Consider the following 23,420-nt stretch of genomic DNA (forward strand, 5'->3'; position numbering starts at 1 on the left):
AGCCGGTGCTGCTTGTGTTTTTAGATTGGTTTCTTTGCGTAGAGGAGGTCAGCTTTAGCTCCTCCAGTTAGGTTAAAGCAAACCTGTAATGTGCTAAGAGAGATTGTTGCCTGGTCCTTAGAGAATGCTCTTCTTACTGGCAATGTACCCAAAAGGGCTTCGGCAAGGTTTAGCGAGTGGTGGAGGCGGTGGTTAGAGAATCTTAGAGAATCATCGATTCTGTTTGTTACTGTTTCGCTTTGTTTCAGGAGCTGCAAGGAGGTGCAACAGGATCGAAGTGGTGTCCTAAAACTGGAAATTGCTTGTTGGGATTTTAATTATCAGCAAGGAGCAATCAGTGTCAAATTTTAATTTTCTAGCCATCTTAACAAGGCTTAGCAGATGGACACTTGAGAAATTATACAGTGGGTTTGTAATTCCATTTCAAGATGAAAATAGTGTGTATAATTATGTATTCCATAAAATAGGACAGCATGTCAAAGTCTGGTAGGAATCCACCCCAATTGTATGAAATACGTTTTCTTTTAAAGTTCAAGAGTTTCCTGTGGCTTCCATAATTTTCACATACATAATATTTATGTTTTATGTATGCTTTGGTTTTTAAGAGTACAGTCAAATCTTTGTGGAAATTTACAGCAAACAGGAAACATTGGACTAGTAAGTGTGTGATTTACAAAAGGCATGTTTATGATTGCTATTAAATGTGTTATTATTGACAGTAGAACCCAACCATGTTGCTGTGTAGTTAACTGAAATCTAATAAGTACACAGGGATAACAAATAAACAGAGAGGCCGTGAAGGACCATAAGGAAAAGACTTTTCATGAAGTGGCCCAAACACAGGACTTGCAGTATTCAGTAGTTGTTCAACATGTTTATGAAAATATCCTACAAGTCTGAGTAAATGCTGAAGAATATATGCAATGCTGTTTTAGCTCTAATATTTGTTCTTTTAATCTGAAGTTGTGATTTTGATCTTTCAAAAGTAAGCATATAGAACTGGGAGCCTTGGCATATACCTGTAATCTTAGCACTGAGGAGGCTGAGGCTGGAGGATCCCAAGTTTGAGGCCAGCCTGGGCTACATAGCAAGACTCTGTCCCAAAGAAGCAAGCCAAACTAAAACAGAATAAAAAAGTGGGGGTGGGTCGGGGCAAGGAAAATTTCCTTCCTTTGTCCTCTGATGTAAAATGTGGGTTTAAGGCCAAAACTGAGACCCCTGCTACAACAGGGGCTTGCGGAACTTTTAGATATGAGGCTGGTGACCTCCCGGCCAGTGTGTGTGTTAGAGTACACGGGTGCTTCCCAGCATGGTGAAGGCAGATCCTGAGCGTCCCTCCTCTAAGTGAAATAAGCCCAGAGCTTGCATGACCTGTCCCCAGGATGGGCGAGGCAGGGCCTTCGCGATTTCTCACTGCTGCCCTGTCCACTTTGCTCTAGACGATTCTTTCTGGCCGGTGAAATGAGGTGAGAGAGATGGAGTTCCACAGAAACATTCCTGCCCTTTCTGCCTCCTCTGCATCCCACTAGGGACCCAGGGATCCTGTTTCTTGGCCCTGCCTCATTAAAGCAGACACACAGGGAGCCTCCCGCAGTTCTGTGCTGTCTCCGTGCTGTCTTTTTGATTTGATGTCTCAGAGGTTTCTGCACCTCTGCACCCCAGAAGCCTGCACGGGTGGTGGCAGGGTGGGGCTGGGGCTCTCTCACACTGGAGCAGCACTGCAGGGGTGGTGGGAGAGGGAGGCTGGGAAAGTCACCTGGAGGTGGGAGCAGATGCAGAAGCTGTGCATCTGCAGTTTGATCCCTAAAAGGGCCACCTGCCATGCCCAGGGGCCCGGTCGAAGATCCCTGTGCTAATCCAGTCTCCTGCAACAGCAGGTTGAGGTTGAGGTCTCTCCTTTGCAGTGAGCCTGGGGGTGTGTGGCTCAGTGGCCTGCTCTTGTAGCAGGAGCTCCCTTCTCAGAGAATAGAGGTGATCAGGCCTTTGTTTCCGAGCAACTCGTTGTAAACTACCTTTTCGGTGCGTTTTGTCCCCCTCTGCTGGCAGAAATCATTATTGCAGGTCACTTTTCCATCCATCCATCCTAGAGTTTTGTCACCTTGGGTCACAAACCTGAGTCCCTAGTGTCACTTATTTGTGCATACGGTTAACGCAAATACAATAAACAATTTTGCTTTTCTTTTTTTTTTTTCTTTTTTTTTTTTTTTCTCCGGTACCGGGAACCGAACTCACGACCTTGCGCTTGCCAGGCAGGCGCTTTTGCCGCTGAGCTAAATCCCCAGCCCCAATTTTGCTTTTCTATGCAATATATTATTTGAAAGTTACTCTTTAGACCTGGGTGACTATGTCTTTTGGCTCAAAAACTGTCCAAGGAGGGCTTTGGTTACCAAGAAATGTTCCTGTTGAGGTGACCCCCTTAGGATGATTTTTTAAAAACATGTAGCTTATTTTCCTATACTCTGAAAACTGGATTTAAGGAAAGAACTGTTCATCGTTATCAAAAAATGGTGTCATGAGACATGGCCAGGGGTATAGCTCAGTGGTAGAGCTCTTGTCTGACACACATAAGACCCATGGTTGATTCCTAGCACTAGAAACAAAGTAGGTTCCCACATCTCCGGGCACCTCAGCTGTCCTCTCTGTCTCAGCCTGGGTCCACAGAGCGGCTCACAGGTCTGGTTGTGGGTTTGGTGTTGGTGGAACTCTGTGTCCCCAGGGAGGACTCTGGCTCCTCCTACGGTGAGCAGGGACTTTTTCTGCAAATCCTTTTCTCCTTCAGCTGTGTGCCCTGCTTCTGTTATTGATCTCTCTTTTCTACAAGTTCTTTCTTCCCTTGGCTTCTATTACCCTGCACTTTTTGAATTCTTCCGTTTCTTTGAAGTCACCTCCTCTTTTCCTCCTTGGGTCCTTTTCCTCATCCTAGCCTCACACTGTTAGATGTTCTTCTACATTGTACCTTTAGATCTGTGTTCATCTGGAAAAATCTCAACTTTCCTGCTCGCCACCTTCTGGAGAGATGGCTCTCAGCGTCACCTCTCAGCCTGTCGGTCACCTGAGCTATTGCCCTCCATCTGCAGCTGCAGCAAACTGCTCTTGGGGGTCTTTTCTGTCACCTCACGCTAAGCACGTTGAGGGTGACGCCTGCCATTCATCGCCTCTGACCCTCATCCCCTCGTACTCCCGTTCCTTCCTTCCCAGCCCCACTGTTCGGCCGCCCTGCTGAAAACTTTCAGGTCACTAGTGGCTTTTCGCTCTTGCTCCTGGCTGGCTCCCAGTTTCTCTGCCCACTTTCCGGAGCTGTTCCTTCCTTCCCTCTTCATTGCTAAGATTTTCAGCTCAAGCTGCTATAGCTTTTATGCATATGGGGTATTGCTGGGCTTGCTTACTGGTCCCTTGTACCTTGTCTGCTTGGATCTTAGAAATCTGCTTGGCTAGAAACATTTAGAGGTTTTCTGATTGCCCCGAAAAGCTGGCATGTGAAGTCATTTAGGTACAGCACCCCCTATATCCTTCCTCCTCTGGTGTTTATACTAGATTATATCATGTGCACGGTATGAAAGAGGACCCCAAAACCGCTTCAGAAAGTGACAAGATGATGGGATTAGCGTGTTGGAAGCGAGGGGGATTATTTTGAGGGAGATGCGTCTTTTCAGTAATGCATTTTTTAAAACAGTTTTTAATCACACTTCCTAGAGCGTGCCCTTGGTAATTTCCCCCTTTCTGTTTCCCAGTCCTGCCCGCCACGAAGGTCTGGCCTCCGTAGCCTTCCCCTACCACGTCTCGCCCCGCTGTTCTCTTGCAGTTACAGGCTCAGGATTTGCCACTGTGGCAGCAGGGCAGCTGCTGTCTCAGAATAGCTTTTGCGTTATGGCCTTGCTATTTAATCCTAGTACTCTTGTTTAATCTTTTGCAAGCATCTGTCACAAATTCTAGGTACAAACAGGACCTTGTACACAGCATTGTAGAGATGCTTGTGGAACTGGGCTGGTGGCATTGTCAGTATAGTCCTGGGTCAGGCAGGAGCTCCTCTTGTCACCCACGCGATGTCTCTTTATTGTCCTCAGGTGTTAACCGTCTCACGTGTGTGCCTGTGTGTGTGTTTTAGCTGCAGATCCCTAGCGTAAAGGGCTTCGACTTTGCCAAGCAGCATCTGGGGCAGCACAACAAAGATGACATATTGATTATTCATGAACCAGCGCCATTGCCGGGACCTGTGAAAGACCACACCACGCCCTCGGAAAACGGAGATGTCCCCAGCCCCAAGTCCAAGATCCCTTCCAAGAACGTCCGCCACAGAGGAAGGTTATTACTGGGCTTTCTGGGTTGTTCTGTGTCTCAGAGAGTGTTTCTGGTTTCAGGTTGTCAATTTCCACTATCAGAAGGGCTGATGGTATGAGCCTGGTGAAGCTCCCAGGCACATAGGCACCCGAGGGCTCTGGGTCCACTCTGCCGCACTACAGGAGTGGGCTGTGTGATTCCTTCCCCAGAAGGTTTAAGATAAGGAAGCGCCGTCTGTGAAGGTTGGAATGTGCCTTTTGGCCCGGTGCACATTCCCAGCCAGTGTCGCCTTCTGTACCCTTGCCTGTGGTACCAGTGGCTGTATATGAGTTCGCTGCTCTGTCCGCAGGTGACGTTCACCATGTTCTGTTCGCTCTCGTTTTCTCCAGCGACCTGTGCCATCCCTTTGTTAGCGCACCGCACGGAACTCTTCTCCACCTAATTAATTCCAGCCCCTCTGTCAGAGTAGAGCAGTGGAGAGAATCACTCACTCATTTTCCAAACCGCCAGGAAGTCCCTGTTACTCTCAGAGACTGGGACACCCTGGAGCTCAGTCGAAAAAGACAAAGTTCAGAATCGGGTCCTGGGAAGGTGCCTGTGGCTCGTAGTACCGCCAGGCCTCGGCTGCGGGTGACTCCGATTATGAGCTTTTCTTTGAGCTTTGCAACCCTACCTGCTGATCTGCTAAGCGTGGAAGGGTAGGCAGCACAATGAACGTTCAAAACGATGTCATGATTTCCTTCTTATCAGAAAACCTACTCGTGGGGCCTGGCCTAGTTGTAATGACATAATGGATGTTAGAGCATGATCGTTATGAAAGAAAATGAATCATGTAGAGAGATGCTATTTACTTAATTATTTTGCAAGCTAAGAATAAGCCAAATTGCTAAAGATGATTGAGTATGCTAGTAAAATTGTGCAAAGTATTTCTTTGCTTCTTGTAGCCTTACCATGAGCATCTCTCACCTTGGTGATTTGCATGGTGTTGCATACAGTATTTGCATACAGTTGTCCCTCTCTACCCTCAGCCTCCATATCCATGGATTCCACTGGTTATGGATCAAAAATATTCACACAAAAAATTGCCTCTTCACTAAACCTGTGCAGACTTTGTTCTCGTCGTCATTCCCTAAGCAATATGACAACTCCTTATGCAATATTTACATTGTATTAGGTATCAGAAGTAGCCTGGACATGATATAAAGGATACAGGAGGGTGGGCACAGGTTTTATCAAATACCGTGACATTTTATATTAAGGGCTTTGAGTATCGACAGGTTTTGGTGTCTATGGGGATCCTAAAAGCAATGCCGCATGATAACTGCATATTTCAGTGTCCCTTGGGGGCCCCAGAATTGCTTATCACTTCATGCTGTCACAGAAGCCAGAGCCCAGGTATAGGGTATGCTGAGTGATCAAGGATTTACTTAGCCTGGTGTGACCTGGCTGCTATGATACCCTTGATGTTTTAATAAAGATTCTACTCTCAGTAGGGATACTTACCCCAAAATTGGATATATGGGCATTTCCCAAAGCTCTGGAGTTGTTGGCGTGACTGCAGAATCATCCTGGCCTCCTGGAGAATCTCAGATCCTGTTGACCCCAAACCAGGTCTCAGCCCCAGATTCTTTTTGATACAAGTTGGGCTCGACCCAGACTGCCTGTGTGGAGATGACCCAGGGCCCAGAGCTGGGTCTTGGGCCCCTGGCGCTGTGGAACTGCCTTCCAGTCTGGCACTTGGTTTCCTAGCATCTGCTGAATTGTAGCCTGCTGAGCTGCTCGGTAACCCGTATTCCCCTGTCCTTAGGACATGGTAGCACTGTGTAGTGTCGGTGTGATCCTTCGACTGTTGCGTCTCTACCAGCTTTGCCTGGAAGCTCAGCTTCCAAATTAACGTAGCCTTCTTGTTTGTGTTCGTTCTTGTTTTTAATGTGTGCATTTTGTTCTGTGTCTGCAGAGTTTCCCCCTCCGACGCCGACTCTACGGTGAGCGAGGAGTCCAGTGAGAGGGACTCGGGAGATAAGGCGCCAGCAGCGGTCCCCGAGGGCAAGGCCCACCGAGCCCCGCAGAGCGGTCTGTGACATCACGCATTCTCCACCTTAAAGTACCCTTGAGATCCCCACAGGCCTTGGTTTTAAGCCGCTTCAGATGCTAAATCATTTCCTTTTCTTACCTGTGAAATGGGCTGTGCGTGTAAATTTCGCGTGTATTCGTGTGAGTGTCGCAGCATCCTTTGTCACCCTCACGCATTGTATTGGTGTCTGCTTTGAGGTAAAGGACTGTGCAAGAGGTTTGGGGTTTACTGAGGCGCCTCTGAAGGTTGGCAGCCTTGTTTCTGTCTAGTGTAGAGTCCACGTGATCTTCTACAGGAAGGACAAGGAAGAACTGAGTGGAAGCCATAGTCCTAACACCCGGCCCCACACAGCTGTCCAGGGTCAGAAAGTTCCGTGCATGCCCTGGTGAGGTCCTCCTGTTAGTTCTGTCTTCCTGCAGGCAGGGTGGTGTGAGTAGATGGCTTTGTGTCTTTGGATTGGGGATCAGAAAGGGTGTTGTAGGCCAGGTATGAAGTGAACCTCATTCTCTTTAAAAGTCACTACCATGAGACTCATGCTGTGAACAAATCTACGGCCAGGGAGCTTCCTAGCCTTGGGAGCAGATTTGGAGGGAGGGCAAGATAGCTCGGTTTTTCGCTAAGTAAATGTGTCGGGCAGCTGTTGCATTGGTTAGAGCTCTATTTGTATTTCAGGGATGTGTTTCAGTAATGCAAAGATAATTGGAAAGCTTTGCATATTATTTGAAATAGCAGCTTTTACAGTTACACTGTAGAGATCACCAATGTCTCTGTACGAAAGTGCAGCAGAGTGAACTGTGCTCTATAAATGAAGAGATTGTGGACCGAAACCCAACAAGCTCTTCTGTCCCTCACGTCCCTGTGGCCCTCCCTTAGCTCCTGAGGCGCTGCCGGTCCTGGACACCCCGCCCAGCTGATTCATTTATAATCTTCAGGACAAACCCTGCTTAGAAGAAGGGAAGAAGTTTTTCTTTGGATCCAGTTTCACAGACTCTTAAAAATTACTTAACACCATGATCACAGGTGCTGTATTGCAGACAGACAGGATTAAAGTCAAGTTTTAAGGGGCTGGGGATTTCAGCGGCACAGCACCTGCCCGGCAAGTGCGGGGTCATGAGTTCGATTCCTGGTACCAGAAAAAAAAAAAAAAAGTCAAGATTTAATCTTGGGAAAGAAACATTTGGGGGATAAAGGACGGTAGGTTTTCTCAGTGTCTGTTCATTGCTTCCCTGAAAACATCGTGCTTTTAGTGCCTGCCTTTGACTCTTCCTGACAGTATCACAGCCGGTGTGTTCTACAAGGCTGACAAAAGTCAAGAGCCACTCAGCACATATTTAGAAGTCAAGCAGCAGGCGCTTGGGCTGCGGGTGGGAGCCGCCTGTGCGGGAGGAGGGACTCAGACACTGCTGTCCTGGTTAGGAAGGGCGCCAGCGTCTGTGTGTTGCTTGCGTGATTTAGAGAGCCAGCTTCCTTACTGTGTCCATCCATGCTCTTCACATCGTGTCCTTTTTAGAAGGTGCCGTAAGACAGCTTTCCTGCCTCTGTAAAGTACTCTGCTGCTTGCTTAGAACCTCATTAAATGTCGTAGAGCAGGAGTGTTAGCTTTCCTCACAGCTTTTGAGTTATCCCGTAATTCACATACAATTCCTTTTTTTTTTTTTCTAAGTCGAATGGGATAAAAATCAGTGGAGGCAGGAGGCTGTGCGAGAGCCATCCTGACGCCATCCTCTGTATCGCCCTGCCCCAGGCGGTGTCCCCTGCCCTGGGGCACCTGTCACAGCCACCCCCATGCTCTCTCTAGGGCTCTTGGCGAGGCTTCTGACGGCCGTCCTGGGTCACCTGGTACTTTAAGCCCCTCCTCCCATCCCCTGCGGTAGGTGCTCAGAAAAGACTTTTATTTCTGATAACTCAAGGCTGTGCTCTGCTGCCTGCCCAGCTGTCCCTGGAGAGCAGCCAGACCCTTGGAAGTACCGTGGAGCATGCAGGAGCCCTTCAGGGCTTACGCAGCCACGTGCCGCTGTGCTCACACTCACAGGCCGCTGTGCTCACACTCACAGGCATGCAGATGAGGCGCCCTAGTGAGGATGTGACAGGAGGCTGAGGAGATGCCCCGTGACCTAGGGTGGCGGCAGCTGCACAGGGTGGAACGCTGCTGCGGTCACTGCCTCCGTCCCCGACCATGGCTTCTCTCTGTCTTTCTCTTCTTTGTCACTGGAAGTAGCTAAGGACAGGATGCTGGGTGTTTCCGTTATGCTCTCCTTGCGGGGTGAGTGCACAAGTTTGTGATTTGTAAGTAGTTACTTACATATGTTATATCTACTTCATTCATTTCAACCCTGCAAACTCCAAGTTCAAGGATTTCATGTGGGATCCGAGCCGACATTTAGTTTTGCATCTGCTAAAGACTGCCAAGCTAATTGATATTCACAACCAGATTTACTACATGTAACACCCTGTTATATATATCTGAGGAATTTTGGAGCGCCAAATGATTGATTGTAAAATATAGTTATCATCTTTTCACCAAGGCTGATTCCCAGACCCCTTTGCAAGAGAAAAATCTTACAAACTGAGTTGAGGTGACTACAGTTAAGTCAGTTAGTCAATCAGTCAGTCAGTCATCCACTCAGGGCTTACTGAGCACCTGGGACGCATTAGGTTCAGGGGACAGAGGACAGGACAGGGAAGTGTGTTGCTGTTTCACGGGCGGGGTTGTGCACCACCGGCCTTGGTAATGATGTGATTTGCCGCACTTATTTGCAGATCATGCAGTAACGGTGCCTTAAAAATACCTGTTGCTGAAGCATTTCTGCTCTTTCCTCTGTCTGTTCGGTTGAAATGACCCTATATGGTCCTGTATTATGTCCTTTTGGGGGGCCTTAAGTAGGAGAATGTTATTTTTCTTTTAAAATGCTTACTTAATTGACAGGATGAAAATATATATTTAGGGTTACCACGTGATGTGTATACCACAGACTGGCTTAGCAATCTATTCAACCCGAGATATCTCACGCGACTATCATTTTTGTGTGTGTGGTGAGAATACCTAAGGTCTATTTGTTTAGCGATTTTTAAATACAACAGTACTGCAATTAATTGTAGTCACCGTGATGTGCAATAGATCTCTTGACCATGTAGTGTAATTTCTACCATTGCTTTTTAAAACTAACATTGGCAGAGAAGGAGGTTTTAATCCAAAGTCCCTATTCACTGTCAGGCAGGACTCACGCAGTGTTAATCTGTTATGGGTCTATTTCCCCTTGTTGAGTATCAGAAGCTTCCTGGGCCACCCTGAGCGACACTTATGGCTCCTTTAGAAGGTTCGGTCAGCATGGCCGACCCATCTGGCAGTGCTGATGCTCCGTGTGTAGGTGTTGGCCTGCAGCCTGCGGTGTGCAGAGCTGCCTCCGGGGACGAGCAGTGGCTGGCTGGCTGAGGTGGTGCAGACGGGCTCCCTGCGGGGATGAGGCGCAAAGAATTGCTGCTGCCCCCTTGCTGGTATAGTCAGAGCTGTAATACATAATTTCTAGTTGTTTGGGATAACGCCATATAATTCTAATGGAGAGGAAATACGAAACCCTACACAAACTGAGGTGCATCCCTTATATTAAATATCAACTGTTTCTTATTGCTTTTCCAGCTCTTGGTCTTCTTTATAACGAAGAGAAACTTCTACATGTTTCACTTTTACTTGGGGTTTTAAACCTTCAGCATTTGTTCAAAAACGGTGTTCACTGCTTGAACTCCTGCAGTTGGCTATTTATTTTAAAAGCAGGAGCTGAACATGGCTTAGGAGAGCCAGGGCATCCGCTGATCTCAGTTTGACCACACAGCTTTCCACCTAGTCACCTCCTCTTCCTCTCTCTCTCTTCTATTTTTTTAAAACTTAAAATCTATTGGGGTTACTTCTACTATAGGTCATATTCATTAGAGAAGAACCTCACTGTAGAAAATGGAAGAAATTGGAAAGCAATCACTCAGTATACCAAGACTAGTTTGTTAACATTGTAAAGTGTTTTTTTTCCATCTTTTCTTTCCCTGCACATTTAAATTTCTCCTTTTACAGAGATGTTATTATCTTAAAAATTACTGTCTTAAAGTATACATACAAATGACCATTTTAGCCATTTCTAAGTGTACTTTGTAATCTCTTTTTAAAGTGGGAATGGATTCCCTCCAGGCAGCAGGCTTTTCTTCTCATGCTTCTTCAACTTTTCTTTCTGCATCAGAGCTGAAAGGTGAGGAGCCATCGCTGTTAACCAGTGCACACCACGTGCCTTTTGGTGTTTCAGCTGTACAGTCCGTGTCTGTGGATTCCCTGTGCAGCTGGCCATGGAGCAAAACGAGTCAGGGAAAAAAACGGCGTCTGTCCTGAATATGTACAGACTTTATCTTGGCCGGTACTTCCTAAACAGCAACTGTTGGCACAGCTTGTACATTATATTAGGATTACAGGAATCTAGAGATGACTTGCAGGGTATGTCCAGGTTATGTGCGGATGTGGTGCCGTTTTGTAGAAACGACAGGAGTGCCTGTCTGTGGGTCCCAGAGGCGGGCTGCAGCTCACTGCCTTCACCATTGGCTGACGTCACCCTTGCAAGCTCCCTCCGGGTGCCAGGGGAGGCTCAGAGCTGCGGCAGATGTTTTTCCTAAGTGTCCTGTAAAATCGTTTATTGACCAGCTGAGCAATTCCAGGTTCCTCCAGTTCTTCCCTGTTGTCACTGGAGATTTAAACCACATTTAGATAAAACAGGGCAATTTTTGAGAGTATCATAATGATTCCTTCACATCTTCCCTGAAAGTATCTCTACTTTTTAATGAAGCTACAGAGACATATTTAGCCCCAACCATTTTAACTCAAAATAGAGAAATTTCAAGTACAGTAAAACCTTGGGTTTGCATGCATTCTAGAGACAAGCCTTTGTGTATCAAAGTGAATTTCCCCCTGAGAAATCATGGAGACTCAGATGATCGTTTCTACAACCCAAAACTATTCACATAAAATGATTAGAATATTGTAATGTAGTACAAAATGATAAAGAAAATATGAAGTATAAAGAAAAATAAAGTAATCTGCACTTACCTTGGAAAACCTTCGTGGCTGGTGTGAGGGAGACGAGAGAGAGGAGGGTCATTGTGTAGGACGACTTTCACTGTCACTAACGGAATCACTATCTGTTGTGTCAGTGGAATCTTTTTCTCTTCATGCAACTTTAACAGGAAACCTATCCAATGGCACTTGCTTTTGACTCCTTTAGAGGCTTTTGTGGAAATGTGATATTGCATTGTCCCTAAGCAGATTCATTGCTGGCACTGCTTCAGCCTTATTTGGGTGGTGCTTTTCTACATTTTGCACCATTTCCTACATTTTACACATCTCCCTGACCTTATCTGAAGGGAGGGGTTCCTCTTCTTTTCTTTCCCCTCCTCTACAGAGGCGATAACCTCTATAACCTCTTGCTGTTGGGAGAAATCACCCACAATCAGAGAGAGAGAGAGAGAGAGAGAGAGAGAGAGAGAGAGAGACAGAGACAGGTGGGGTGCCATTGGCTCACTTGTGATCATGTGACATTCAGTGTCATGCACTACTCATTTGAGATGTGGCTCATTTATGGAGTTACAGTGTTCTAGAAATGTTTGCTCATCTTGCAGAGCACTTGCAGAACAAGTTACTCAAAATCCAGAGCTCTACTGTACTCTGCTACCCGGGTCAGGATGTATTTTTGGTCAGAGGCCTCATCTGAGGATGCTGTCAGAAATACTCCTCAGTGGTCCTCTCTTTAGGTTGACTTTTGGTTCGCTCCTCTGTTCCAGGCCCCCGGCTGCCCAGTTCCGGGGCGGAGCAGCATTCCTCGGCCTCCATCTTCGAGCACGTAGACAGGATTTCCCGCTCCTCGGAGGCCAGCCGACAGGTCCCCAGTAAGATCCAGCTCATCGCCATGCAGCCCATCCCAGCGCCCCCAGCGCAGCACCCCATCCTCGCTGACCGAGTGGCAGAGACCAACAAAATCAACAAAGAGGTATTTGCTTTTATTCAAAAGCATGTTAATGAAAAAAAGTCACATTTCGATTTGGTCAGTGCTTATGGGCAAGTGAAAGGTGCAGCGTCAAATGGTCACAAATGGCGTGGGCTGCCCACCAGCAAGCTTCCTTGAAACGCTGTGCTTGGTTTCTTAGACCTCGTAGTAGCCGAGGTGCTGTTAGGCACATGCGCAGAAGGCAGTTGTGGCAGAGGCCTGAGCCTGCTGCCTGTACGTCTCCTTGGTCCTGCTGCGGCTCCTGCTTGGTCTTGGAGACCTGGTTCAGATCCTGTGCGGCTGGCAGTGATTCTTCCGTCTTTAGTGCCAGGGAACGTGTTTCCCTAAGTTGGGGAACGTGTTCTTTGCATGTCAGGCTTTATTGATTTTTTTTTTTTTTTTTTGGTTTTTCTCTGGTACCGGGAACCGAACTCACGACCTTGCGCTTGCCAGGCAGGTGCTTTGCCGGTGAGCTAAATCCCCAGCCCCTTTATTGATTTTTTGAGACAACATCTGGCTATATAATTCACTCTGGCCTTGAACTCACTATATGATCAAGGCTGGCCTCCAGATCCCAAGGATCCTCCTGCCCCAGCCTCCTGGACGCTGGGTTTACAGGCCTGTACCACCACGCGTGGCTTGTCAGTCTTATTTTAAAAAAATCTCTAAAAGTAGTGAGATGACTTGGTAGATATCTATTTTGTTCTTGGGTCATATTTTGTCTATAAGACAGGTGTGTCTTCTGGGTTGTCGTTGGATTTCCAAGATTAGAATTTCTCCCCCTGTGGGGAAGAAGAAGCCAGGACTCCGGGCCAGAATAAAGCTCTGTGCTCATCCTCTGTCTCTTCCCTTGGTGCCTCCCTCGAGCCTACGGGACAGCAAGTCCAGGTGGGGAGAGGAGGGCGTCCCCACCAGGCTTTGTCCAACACGGGGCCCCAGGATGCCCTGCCACTGTCCCCTGCCGCCCGTCCCCAGATCCAGACCGCCCTGCGGCACAAGTCGGAGATCGAGCACCATCGCAACAAGATCCGCCTGCGCGCCAAGCGCCGAGGCCACTACGAGTTCCCGGTGGTGGACGAGCTGTCCTCGGGTGACACCAAGGAGCGGCACCGCGTGTACCGCAGGGCGCAGATGCAGATCGACAAGATCCTGGACCCCACGGCCAGCGTGCCCTCTGTGTTCATCGAGCCCAGGAAGAGGTGGGCCGGGCTGCGGGACCCAGCAGAGGCCAGGGCAAAGGGGACCCTGTTGCACTCTGGGGCCGGGCAGAGGTCCTGCCTGTGCTCATGAAAGTCAGTGAGGAGGAGTTGCGGGGTGCTGTGCCGCCACCGCCCAGCCCCCGTCTCATCCCTCCCGGCCTTGGCCCTGCGTGCTCCTCAGGACCCCAGTCGGGCCACCTGGGAATTAAGAGCCTGCCTTGACCTGTCCGTCTCTGCACACCTGTGCACCCATGTGGCACCGAGACGCCTGGTTGCTCTGTGGTCCCAGCGCTGCTAGGTCCTCCCAGGAGGCTCTGAGCATCCTTGGAGCCCTGGCGGTGGCCGCTTGCTGCCTGCACCTGGGCTGTGTCTCACAGTGGCCAGCACATCACAGGCACACAGAACACCTGTGGTCTTAGTTGATGAGCCCGCAGCAAGATGCCACATTGCTTATAAAGATGATTCCTGCTTTTCCTGGCAGCTCACGGATAAAACGTTCCCCGAAGCCTCGGCGGAAACACCAGGTCAACGGCTGCCCGGCAGACGCCGAGAAGGACAGGCTCATCACCACCGACAGCGATGGCACCTACAAGCGGCCGCCTGGCGTGCACAACTCGGCCTACATAGGCTGCCCGGTGCGTGGTGCCTGCCCTTAGGGACTGGGGTGGGCTCGGGGCCTCGGGGCACAACCTTGAGGGGCTGCCAGTGAGGGGCTGTAGATGCCAGGAGCAGTGGGGCTGGGCCCACTCCTGGCGGACACCAGAGTTGTGTCAGCCGGGGGCTGTGGGGCAGTGGGGCAGCGAACACACCCCGGGTTTTCCTTTCCATATGCGAGCCCTGTCCTCAGCCTTCAGAGTGGGATGTAGAAAAGAGAAACATCCAGGTTTGTTTTCCTCCCCAAGTCAGATGGCTGTGGGGGTTTCCTGGTGAGAGGAACGTTGTTTAGGGCTCTGTCCCACCCCCGCTCCACCTCTAGTGCTAAGAAGAGAGTGGGTTTGTCTAGTTTAGTAAACCTTAACCAAAGTGCTAGAACTGGAAGAGTTTCAGATTTCTTCTTTGAATATTTGAGCATCCCTAGTCTGAAAGTCCAAAATCCAAAATTCTCCAAAACCCAAAACCAAGCATCATGTCAAGAGATCGCACAATTACAGATTTTGGTTTTGGTACCGGAAATTGAACACAGGGCCGTGCGTTTGCCAGGCAGGTGCTTGTGCTGCTGGGCTATATCCCTGGCCCCTAAAATTACAGATTTTGGGACATTTCAGGTTTTCAGTGGAGGAACGCTCAGCCTTTGTTTACAGACATTCCTCTATTTGGACCTGAGGTCCACTCCTTGGTTTTGACAATATTCCACTGGGACTTAAGACCTGCGTTTGGACCCAGGACGCAGGAGTGTGAGCGGAGTGCAGCCTTATGGTGGCTTCTATGGCCCAGTACTGTGATTTCTGCTGATTGTCCTGTACAGGACAGAACTGTGGTTTTATACCCGGTTGGACATCACAGTACTGCATGCAAGAGTGTTGCGGGTAAAAGGAAAGTCATCGGGTTGGAGTTTCCCCTGACGATTGCTTCGTTCTGAATATTGGAATGTACATACTTTACATAGTTCCTCATTGAGTGACCAATTCATTTCATGACCTAGTTGTGGGACTAAAACTCGGCCCTTAAACAAGGAAAGTCTGAATATTTTTAAAATTGTTTATGGGATAGGGAACTTAATGAAAAGTAAGAAATTTAGAATTAAACATTTCTTCTCCGCTAAAAGGGGCACAGTTGAAGGCGGACAGTGATAGTGTGAAGACAGCCAGGCTCAGTGGGAGGGAGGGAGCCGGCTCCTGAGAGGGCCTGGTCCTCCTGGGGACAGACACGGAGCCACCCTGGAGCTCAGCACCCAAGAGTGAGCGCAAGGTACTTTCTTGGGAAAGGCAGTTACACCACGCACAATTATCTTAGCTGGAGCTCAGGGGATCAGATGTTTATTTAAGGTTTCTTTTCCTCTAAATTACGCAAGCAGCACTGAAAAACGCTCAACATCATTTCACAAATACCCCAAACACGGTCCTATCACGGTCTTCTGGCTGTAGCTCAGGCCTGTTTTAGGGAACATAGTAAAGTTTTATTGTAAAACTTTACAATAAAAGACCACCTTGCCTGGTGGTCTACGTGTTACCTATGGCAGTTTCTGTGGAGTGGAGGGGTGGTGACGGAGACTGTGTGACTTGTGGAACCTAAGTATTTACTGTCTGACTCTTTACCAAGAAAAGTTGTCAGGGATGGCAGAGTGGCATGGACCCCTAGGTCCAGCTACTTGGGTGGCCGAGTCGGGAGGATCATTTGAGGGCAGGAGTTCGATTTTAGCCTGAGCACCACAGCAAGACCCTAAACAAAATGAAACAAAATAAAACACAACAAAATCGCTTGTCAGGCCCTGATATAGTTTAGCCAGATTTTTTTTTTTTTTTTTTTTTTTTTTGGTGTTTTGTAATGGCATCTCACTATGTAGTTCAGGCTAGCCTTAAATTCATTATGTCGCTCAGACTTGGCTTGAGTTTGTGGTGATTCTCCTGCCTCAGCCTCCCACGTCTGGGATTATAGGCACGTGCCAACACACTCAATTTCCTGAGCCAGATACTTGTGAAATGGAGAGGGAATGCTCTTGATTATTAAACTGGGCAGCAGCAGTAGACCGAGGTTGTCCTGGAAAACTGCAGTGTATGGTTTCTTTCATAGATCCATGAAATATTCCAGATAGGCACAAAAATAGTCTTAATGTTTGATGTCTAAAAGTAAAAAGGCTCATCTGTATTTCTGGAGAATGATAAATCAGTGTGTATCTGTACAAAGGCAGCAACATTGAATCATAAGAGAATTTTCCAGCTGGGATTCAGGAGAATGGAATTTAAATCCCCACTTAGGGATCCTGGGTAAATCTTAACTTCTGTCACCCTCAGGATTCCATTCATGAGTTAACGACGTGGTGCTGGGTGTTGGGATATGGGAAAATGCCTGAGACCCCTTGGCTTCCGGTTCTGAGGGTCTGGCCTGAGAAAATGACCAGGCAGGAGGGAAACGAAAGGAGGCCTGACGCTGTGGCTCGCTCTGGCCTTCTTGCTGGGAGTTTCGGGGTCAGCGGGACCCGGAGGGAACCAACCTTCCCATCTTCAGAACCATCCCGTGGCCCCTGGGACAAGATTGGCAGTGGCTGAGGCTGTCGGAGCTCTGGGCGTGCGTGAGAGCAGGCTTCCCGTGCCCTTGCTGCTTGCGCCCTGGCTGTGCAGAGACACGGCCAGCCGCTGGGGTCGCTGCCCGCTGGGGCCCCTGCCCGGGTGTGGAAAACCCCTTTGCGAGTCGGGTGTTGTCCTTCCAGGCGTGCGTTTCCCTCTCCCCACCTGTGAGTTGTTAGATGGTGGTGTGCTCATAGCCAGGCTTCATTTTTTCCTCCAGAAAACCAGCAATTAGAGAAGGCATAGCAGGGCCCTTGGCCTGCCTTAGCGGAAAGGAGCTTGCTTCCTCCCCACAGCATAATCAGAAGCCTCTTTTGGGCAGCCTTGGAGTTCCTAATCGACACCCAGGAGCCTTTACTGGAATATTGTGGGTTTAGTGAAACCCACAGGACCAGCCCTGGAAGAGTGAAGCTGCCAACCAGAAGTGCATCGGCCCTGCCTCCAGGGGGCAGCAGCTGCACACTGTGAGCTGTAGTGGGCTTCTCACCTGTACATCTGAGGGCTGGGTTGTGCTGGAGCCTCAGATTCCGCAAGAGAATCCAAAAATCTGAGTGTTTATGTGAGGTTTTCAGATTTGTAAACACCGTCTGTTTTTAAAAAAGACCGTAGCTGGGGCTGTTGGTGCATGGTCGTAATCCCAACACTCAAGAGGCTAAGGCAGGAGGATTGTCATGAGTTCGAGGCCAGCATGGGGTATATAGGGAGTCCATGGTCAGCCTGGACTACATAACAAGACCCTGTCTCAAAAAAAAAAAAGGATATATATTGTTATTATGGCAGCATTTTTTTTTTAACTATATAGTATCAGGAAATAAGATTTTAAAAACTTAGTTGTGGCTTATCTTCCTGTCTCTTAAACATTTATTATGTAGCAGGTTGGCCAGGTGTGGTGGTGCACGCCTGTAATCACAGCACTTGGGAGGCTGAGGCAGGAGGATCGTTGTGAGTTTGAGACCAGCCTGGGTTACAAAGTGAGCTCAAGGGCAGCCTAACTGCATAGTGAGACCCTGTCTCAAAAAGACCAAAAAAAAAAACAACAAAAATACCAGGTTAAACCTCACTTAATGACTCATGTTATCCAGAGATACCAGCCTTTTAAAGACAGTTTCTGAATAATCTATCACCAAGAGCTACCATAGTGTGTATTATAGTTGTTAATACTCATAGTAGTTTTATTACAGTGATGAGTTTGACCTCTTTTAGAGATGCGTAGAGCAGTGGTTTGTTTACTTTTTTGTAGTGTTGGGATTGAGCCAGGGTCTTGCTCATACTGGGCAGATACCCTACCACCAAGCTCCACCCCCAGGTGTTTTCTTACTGCGAACAGTGCATAGACTGTGATACTTTATGGCTTCTGTATCCATGGGATGTCTAGTAGGTGCTTTGAGCCTTTTCACTTTGAAACGTGTTTTCTGGTGCCCAGGCGGTCAGTAGAAATGTTACTTCCAGGTCCTAAAGTGTATGTCAGATGGTTGAGTTTTCCTGGGGGAAAAAAAAAAATTACTGACCATTCCCACTTTTTTGCTAATTCAAGGAATTATCCCTCTTAAAACAGAAGGCAAGTTTTGCGGTTGTCATTTTAAACTTATGCTGCTATGCTCTTTCTGACTGTCAGGAGCATTGTTAAATTCCACTTTGGCCCTAGAGCTTCGTTTTAGGGTCAGCGCGAAAGCTCATGTCCGCCTCTAACCCTCTGCTGTTTCACTGCTGCAGTCGGATCCCGACCTCCCGGCCGATGTGCAGACGCCGCCGTCCTCCACTGAGCTGGCCCGGTACCCCGGCCTCCCCTTCCCAGCCTCGCAGTACATCCCGCCCCAGCCGTCCATCGAGGAGGCCCGCCAGACCATGCACTCCCTCTTGGACGACGCCTTCGCCCTTGTGGCACCCAGCAGCCAGCCCCCCAGTGCCGCAGGGCCGGGGGTCCCAGCAGGCCTGCCCCCGAACAGCACCCCTTCCCGGGAAGACAGACGAGCCGCCCAGTGGGGGTCCTTCTACAGCCCAGCACAGACGGCCAGCAACCCCTGCAGCGTGAGTACTGCCCTTCTAAGACTCTGGGGACAGCGGGTTGGACTTGCTGGCTCCTTGAGAACTCCCTTCCATAGGATAGGAATTAGAGCTTGGGGCTGGGGATATAGCTCAGTGGCACAAGCGCCTGCCTGGCAAGCGCAAGTCCTGAGTTTGATTCCCAGTACAAAAAATAAAAAGGAATCAGAGCTCGGTTTCATCATCTTCTGTTATGTTGGCTTTTATGCAGCATTGCTGATTTGATCTCTGGCAGGGGGATGGGGATTTTGGAGACACGTCCTTCTGGCTCTCTGCCACTGTTGGGCAGTGGAGGTGGGTTAATTCACAACGTGTTCTCAGTTCTGCCCCCCTCAGAGGAGCAGTGGAGGATGTACCCAGAGTATTTAGCTTCTCAAGTGACCACCTGGGCCTGGAGGCGACCCCAGACTTTGGAGGCCACCAGGACAGCCCTGGGAAATGTCAGCTTCCTGTCTTGGGAGCCGACCTTTCCACGCTTCATCTGCCTCTGTTATTTACATTTCTCGTGTTTAGCTGGTCTTTCAAATTTACCTTCTTCAGACAAAGAGAAGAAGCTCAAGGAAGAAAAGCTCATATGATTTTTGCCCATTTCAAAAGAAAATGGAATTGAACAATTTATGTATGACTTACTAGCTCTGGAGAGAAGTTAGTCCCGATTTACATTATTAGTGAAGGTTTGTACTGGCTTCTTCTGATGTTATTATTTCCATCAAGGTAGAATTAGATGACAGTAAATACATGATTAGAAAATTTGGAAACCAATGCAGTTTCTGGAATTGGTTTGCATTTTTAGAAGAGGCCCTTAGTAGAAGATTGGTTCTCTCAAAGTATGGGAGAGCCAATTCCTAGGGTGAGGGTAACTGCTACCCTGAAGGGCCCAATATCATTCAGTCTAATCAGTTGCTGTTTTTAAGCTGAAAGTATAGCTTGGTCCAATCACAAATATTACCCTAGTCCAAGATGCTGACTGGTTGTGTATAACCTTCGAGCAAATGGGTTATACAGAAAAAGAAAAAAACAGTGATAAAACAAAAGTGGAGACAGCTGCTGGGTAGTCACTTTAAGCATCTTTTGTTTATCCATTCACGTGTGTGCACGGAGCCCCTGATGTGCTCAGTACCCTCAGGGGTTGGGATGTGGTGGTGGACACCACACCACGGCCCCCGCTCCCCGACTCTTGTGTTCTGGCGGAGGCCGTGGGAGCCCAAACAGTGGCTGCACTGCAGCATGGTCAGCACTGTCCCGGGAGCGTGAAGAGGGAGCACCTCGCCGAGCCTTGAGGAGTTGGGGACGGACTTTCTGAACAAGACTGTCCAAGCAGAAGTCTAAGGGATAATTATTGTCCACTAAAGAAGAATATTTCAGCAAGTGGGAGATATAGCAGAGACACACAAATCAAAGACTGTATGACAACACGGCAGAACGGAGTCTGGATCTCCTTCCTTCCTGAAAGAGCTGTGAAGCCGGATGAAATGTATGGGTCTTTATGACCCTGAATGTTAGGCAGCAAGGGACAGGGAAGACTGGGAAGTGAGATGAGTTGTCTCAGCTCGTGTTGGGAGAGGGTTTCTAACCACTGTGCAGGGGAGGCGGAGTCGGAGATCTAGGGAGGAAAGACAGCTGGAGTTCGCAGTCAAGGGACAGGAGAGCAGATGGATGCCTGAGAAGGTGTCTGCAGAGAATTGTCATCTGAGTGCTGAGCGGTCATGAGTGAGGGAATGTCCCAAGACTGGGGAAAGAACCACCCACAAGAGTAGAGGGAATAGTCCTCAGAGCTCACCCAGGCCTGGGAGTAAGCTCTTGCTGCCAAATGAGCTGTTGCCCTCCCAAGTCAAGTACTGAATCCATAACCCATATGTGTACTGGGGACGGGGCCTTTAAGGGGGTGACTAGGGTTCGGCAAGCCATGAGGGTGGAGCTGTGATCTGAGAGAACTATTGCCCCTATGTGAAGAGGAAGAAACCCCTTGTGCAGCCTTTCTACCTTGGAATGACGCTAGGAAGGTGGCTGGACACCAGCCAGGGACAGGGCCCTAACCAGAAACTGACCCCTGCCAGAGCAGTTGCTTAGGACTTTCTAGCTGCTTCTGTCACACACCCAGTGCCATCCTGTTATGGCAGCAGACTCATACAGACAGGCTTTCCCACCAGTCAGAATGGGAGACTGCATAATTCGTGGAATACGGGGTGGGGTACTCAGAAGAGTTCTGCTCGCAGCAGGGGGAGAATTAGCCCCAGACTAAAGTTGCTCAGGTTCTGTTTAACAAAGCCTAAAACCTGAACCCAAGTAAAACTCAAGAATATTTATGGAAACCAAAATATCAGACTCCAGTAAGATAAAATGAATAATGTGTAATGTCAAAGCTAACCAGAAAGGATAGTCTCTTCAGTAAAAGCAAAGAAGCAAGAAAATGACACACACCTCTAGAATGGCTGTTATCCAAAGGATAAGACATAGGAAATGTTGGCAGTGGCTTGGAGTGAAGGGAATGCTAGCATACTGCCGATAGGAATGTGGATTAGTAGCCATTCTGGAGGTTCTAAAAGAAACTAAAAATAGAACTACCATAGTGCCCAGTAGTTCTTCTCCGAGGAATACACCCAAAGGAGATGCAGTTACCAGTTTCCTGTGATCATTGTATCATTATTCACAAAATCAGTATATGGAAACAACCTAAGTGTCCATTGGTTGGTGAGTGAATAAAGAACATACAGTATGAAGCATCATAAAAAATACAGTGCATGCCTAAATTTTAAAAATTATTACAGTAAAAGACGCATGTTACTCCTCCTCAAAATGCCCTCCCTTGCTTTAAACACACTTATCTCACCATCCGTACCTCTTGCGAAGGAGTTCTGCAGTCCTTCTTCATGTGTGTCTTTAGTTGCACGGTCATAGCTGCCTCCATGTTCTAAATCCATTCACAATGTTTGCCTTTCATGGTTCCCTGGGAAGAGCCAGATGGGCAGGTCCCTACTCCGGAGTGGGGGATGTAGGCTGTCCCCCAGGTTTGTCTACTGAGCTCTTCTCTGCCCTCAAGACACTTGAAGCAACACCTGTGGCTGTCAATATTGCCTGAGCCCAGGACAAAGCCAGCCCAAGCCTGGGCCAGGCCGTGAGACTCCAGGGCAGAATGTGAGGCCTTGGCCTGCGATTTAAGATGCTGCGTATGGCATCTTGAGCTGTATGTATAGGGTTTTTTTTTCTTTCGTTAGTGTGTGTTTGCAATTCATAATCATGAGGTTTGTTTGGGGGAAGTGGTCCGTGCGTGTAATATATCTCGGTCACTTCCATCCCCTGCTCTCCTCCCCCTAACCGCCTTGTCCCCCGTGTATGTGGAGTTTCTAGTGGAGAAATCAAGGCTCTGATCATTTTTAGTGTGAAGTTGTGATTTCTTTGTGTTTGTCACTCACCGCAGAAGCATTGTGGTGGGAGCAGAGGAGACACTGTCTTGCCAAAGATGACGTGCCCCTCAAAAACAGAGGGTGTTTTGATAGAGAGTAAAGCTGGTTATGGGATGGGAGACGAGAGGGAATGGAAATGTGACTCCAAGGACACAGAGTAGCAGCTACATAGGATGAATGAGTCTAGTGATCTGATATACAACAATGAGGATGACAATAAGATACTTTATTAGGGATTTTTCTTAAATAGGTTTTATTGCTTTAGTCACAAAAAAGTAATTCTGCCAGATGATAGATTAATTGGCTTCACTCAACTAACCGTTTTGCTGTCTGTATGTGTCGTATAACATCATGCTGTAAAATCTCCAATACGCACAGTGAAATTTATTTTTTTTAAAAGGCTGGAACTTTTCCAAATTTGAGAGAGCCTGTAAGTCCCCAGATCCAGAAGGTTATTGTTTTGTTTTGGTTTGGTTTGATTTGGTTTTTCTCCGGTACCAGGAATCAAACTCACAACCTTGCGCTTGCCAGGCAAGCGCTGTGCTGCTGAGCTAAATCCCCAGCCCAGATCCACGAGGTTAGATGATGAACTCCCTGCATAGGAAACATGAAGAAAACTCTACGAAGAATCATCATTATCCAATTGCTGAAGACAAGTACTAACAATCTTAAAAACAGCCAGGGAAGGAGGACACAGTATATACAGTGGAAGAACGATAAGGATGGCAGCAGGATTCTTGTCATCCAGAAGTTGATGGAGCAAGCCGTGAAGAGCTGAGGGGAAAGAATGGTCATCCTAGAATTACATATCCGGCAAAAGGAGCTTTCAAATACTAAAGTGATGTAAAGACTTCTCACATACAAAACTGAAAGAGTACATCACCGGCAGACCTACACTGTAAGAAATGCTACAACGAGTCCCTGGGGCAGAAGTAAAATAATACTGGATGAGATTTGACTCTGTTTAAATGAACAGAAAGCCCTAGAAATGTAAATATTTGGGTAGTTATTTTTTAAAAAAAAATTCTTCATTATTTAAAACTTAAAAAGGTGATTGATGGTTCAAAGCAAGAGTAAGAACAATATATTGTGGAACTTATATGTAGAAGTAAAATGTATAAAAGCAGCGCACAGGCCAAGAGAAGAGAGATTGAAGTTTCTGTTTTAGTATTCCGTAAAGTGGA

At 47.9% G+C, this 23,420-nt stretch overlaps 1 protein-coding gene across 1 annotated transcript in view; it reads left to right on the forward strand.

Moving 5' to 3' along the window:
• The window catches only part of Kiaa1549 (KIAA1549 ortholog), an 84,556-nt gene that overhangs the window by 34,748 nt on the left and 26,388 nt on the right, over positions 1 to 23,420 (forward strand). The window contains exons 11-16 of the mRNA XM_005405541.1: positions 4,106 to 4,302; positions 6,236 to 6,351; positions 12,164 to 12,369; positions 13,342 to 13,565; positions 14,047 to 14,200; positions 18,503 to 18,817. Coding sequence (XP_005405598.1) covers positions 4,106 to 4,302; positions 6,236 to 6,351; positions 12,164 to 12,369; positions 13,342 to 13,565; positions 14,047 to 14,200; positions 18,503 to 18,817 — 1,212 coding nt within the window. The remainder of the gene's footprint in view (positions 1 to 4,105; positions 4,303 to 6,235; positions 6,352 to 12,163; positions 12,370 to 13,341; positions 13,566 to 14,046; positions 14,201 to 18,502; positions 18,818 to 23,420) is intronic.

This window comes from Chinchilla lanigera, unplaced genomic scaffold, assembly GCF_000276665.1.
Source record: "Chinchilla lanigera isolate Chin_1 unplaced genomic scaffold, ChiLan1.0 scaffold00093, whole genome shotgun sequence".
Lineage (NCBI taxonomy): Eukaryota > Metazoa > Chordata > Mammalia > Rodentia > Chinchillidae > Chinchilla > Chinchilla lanigera.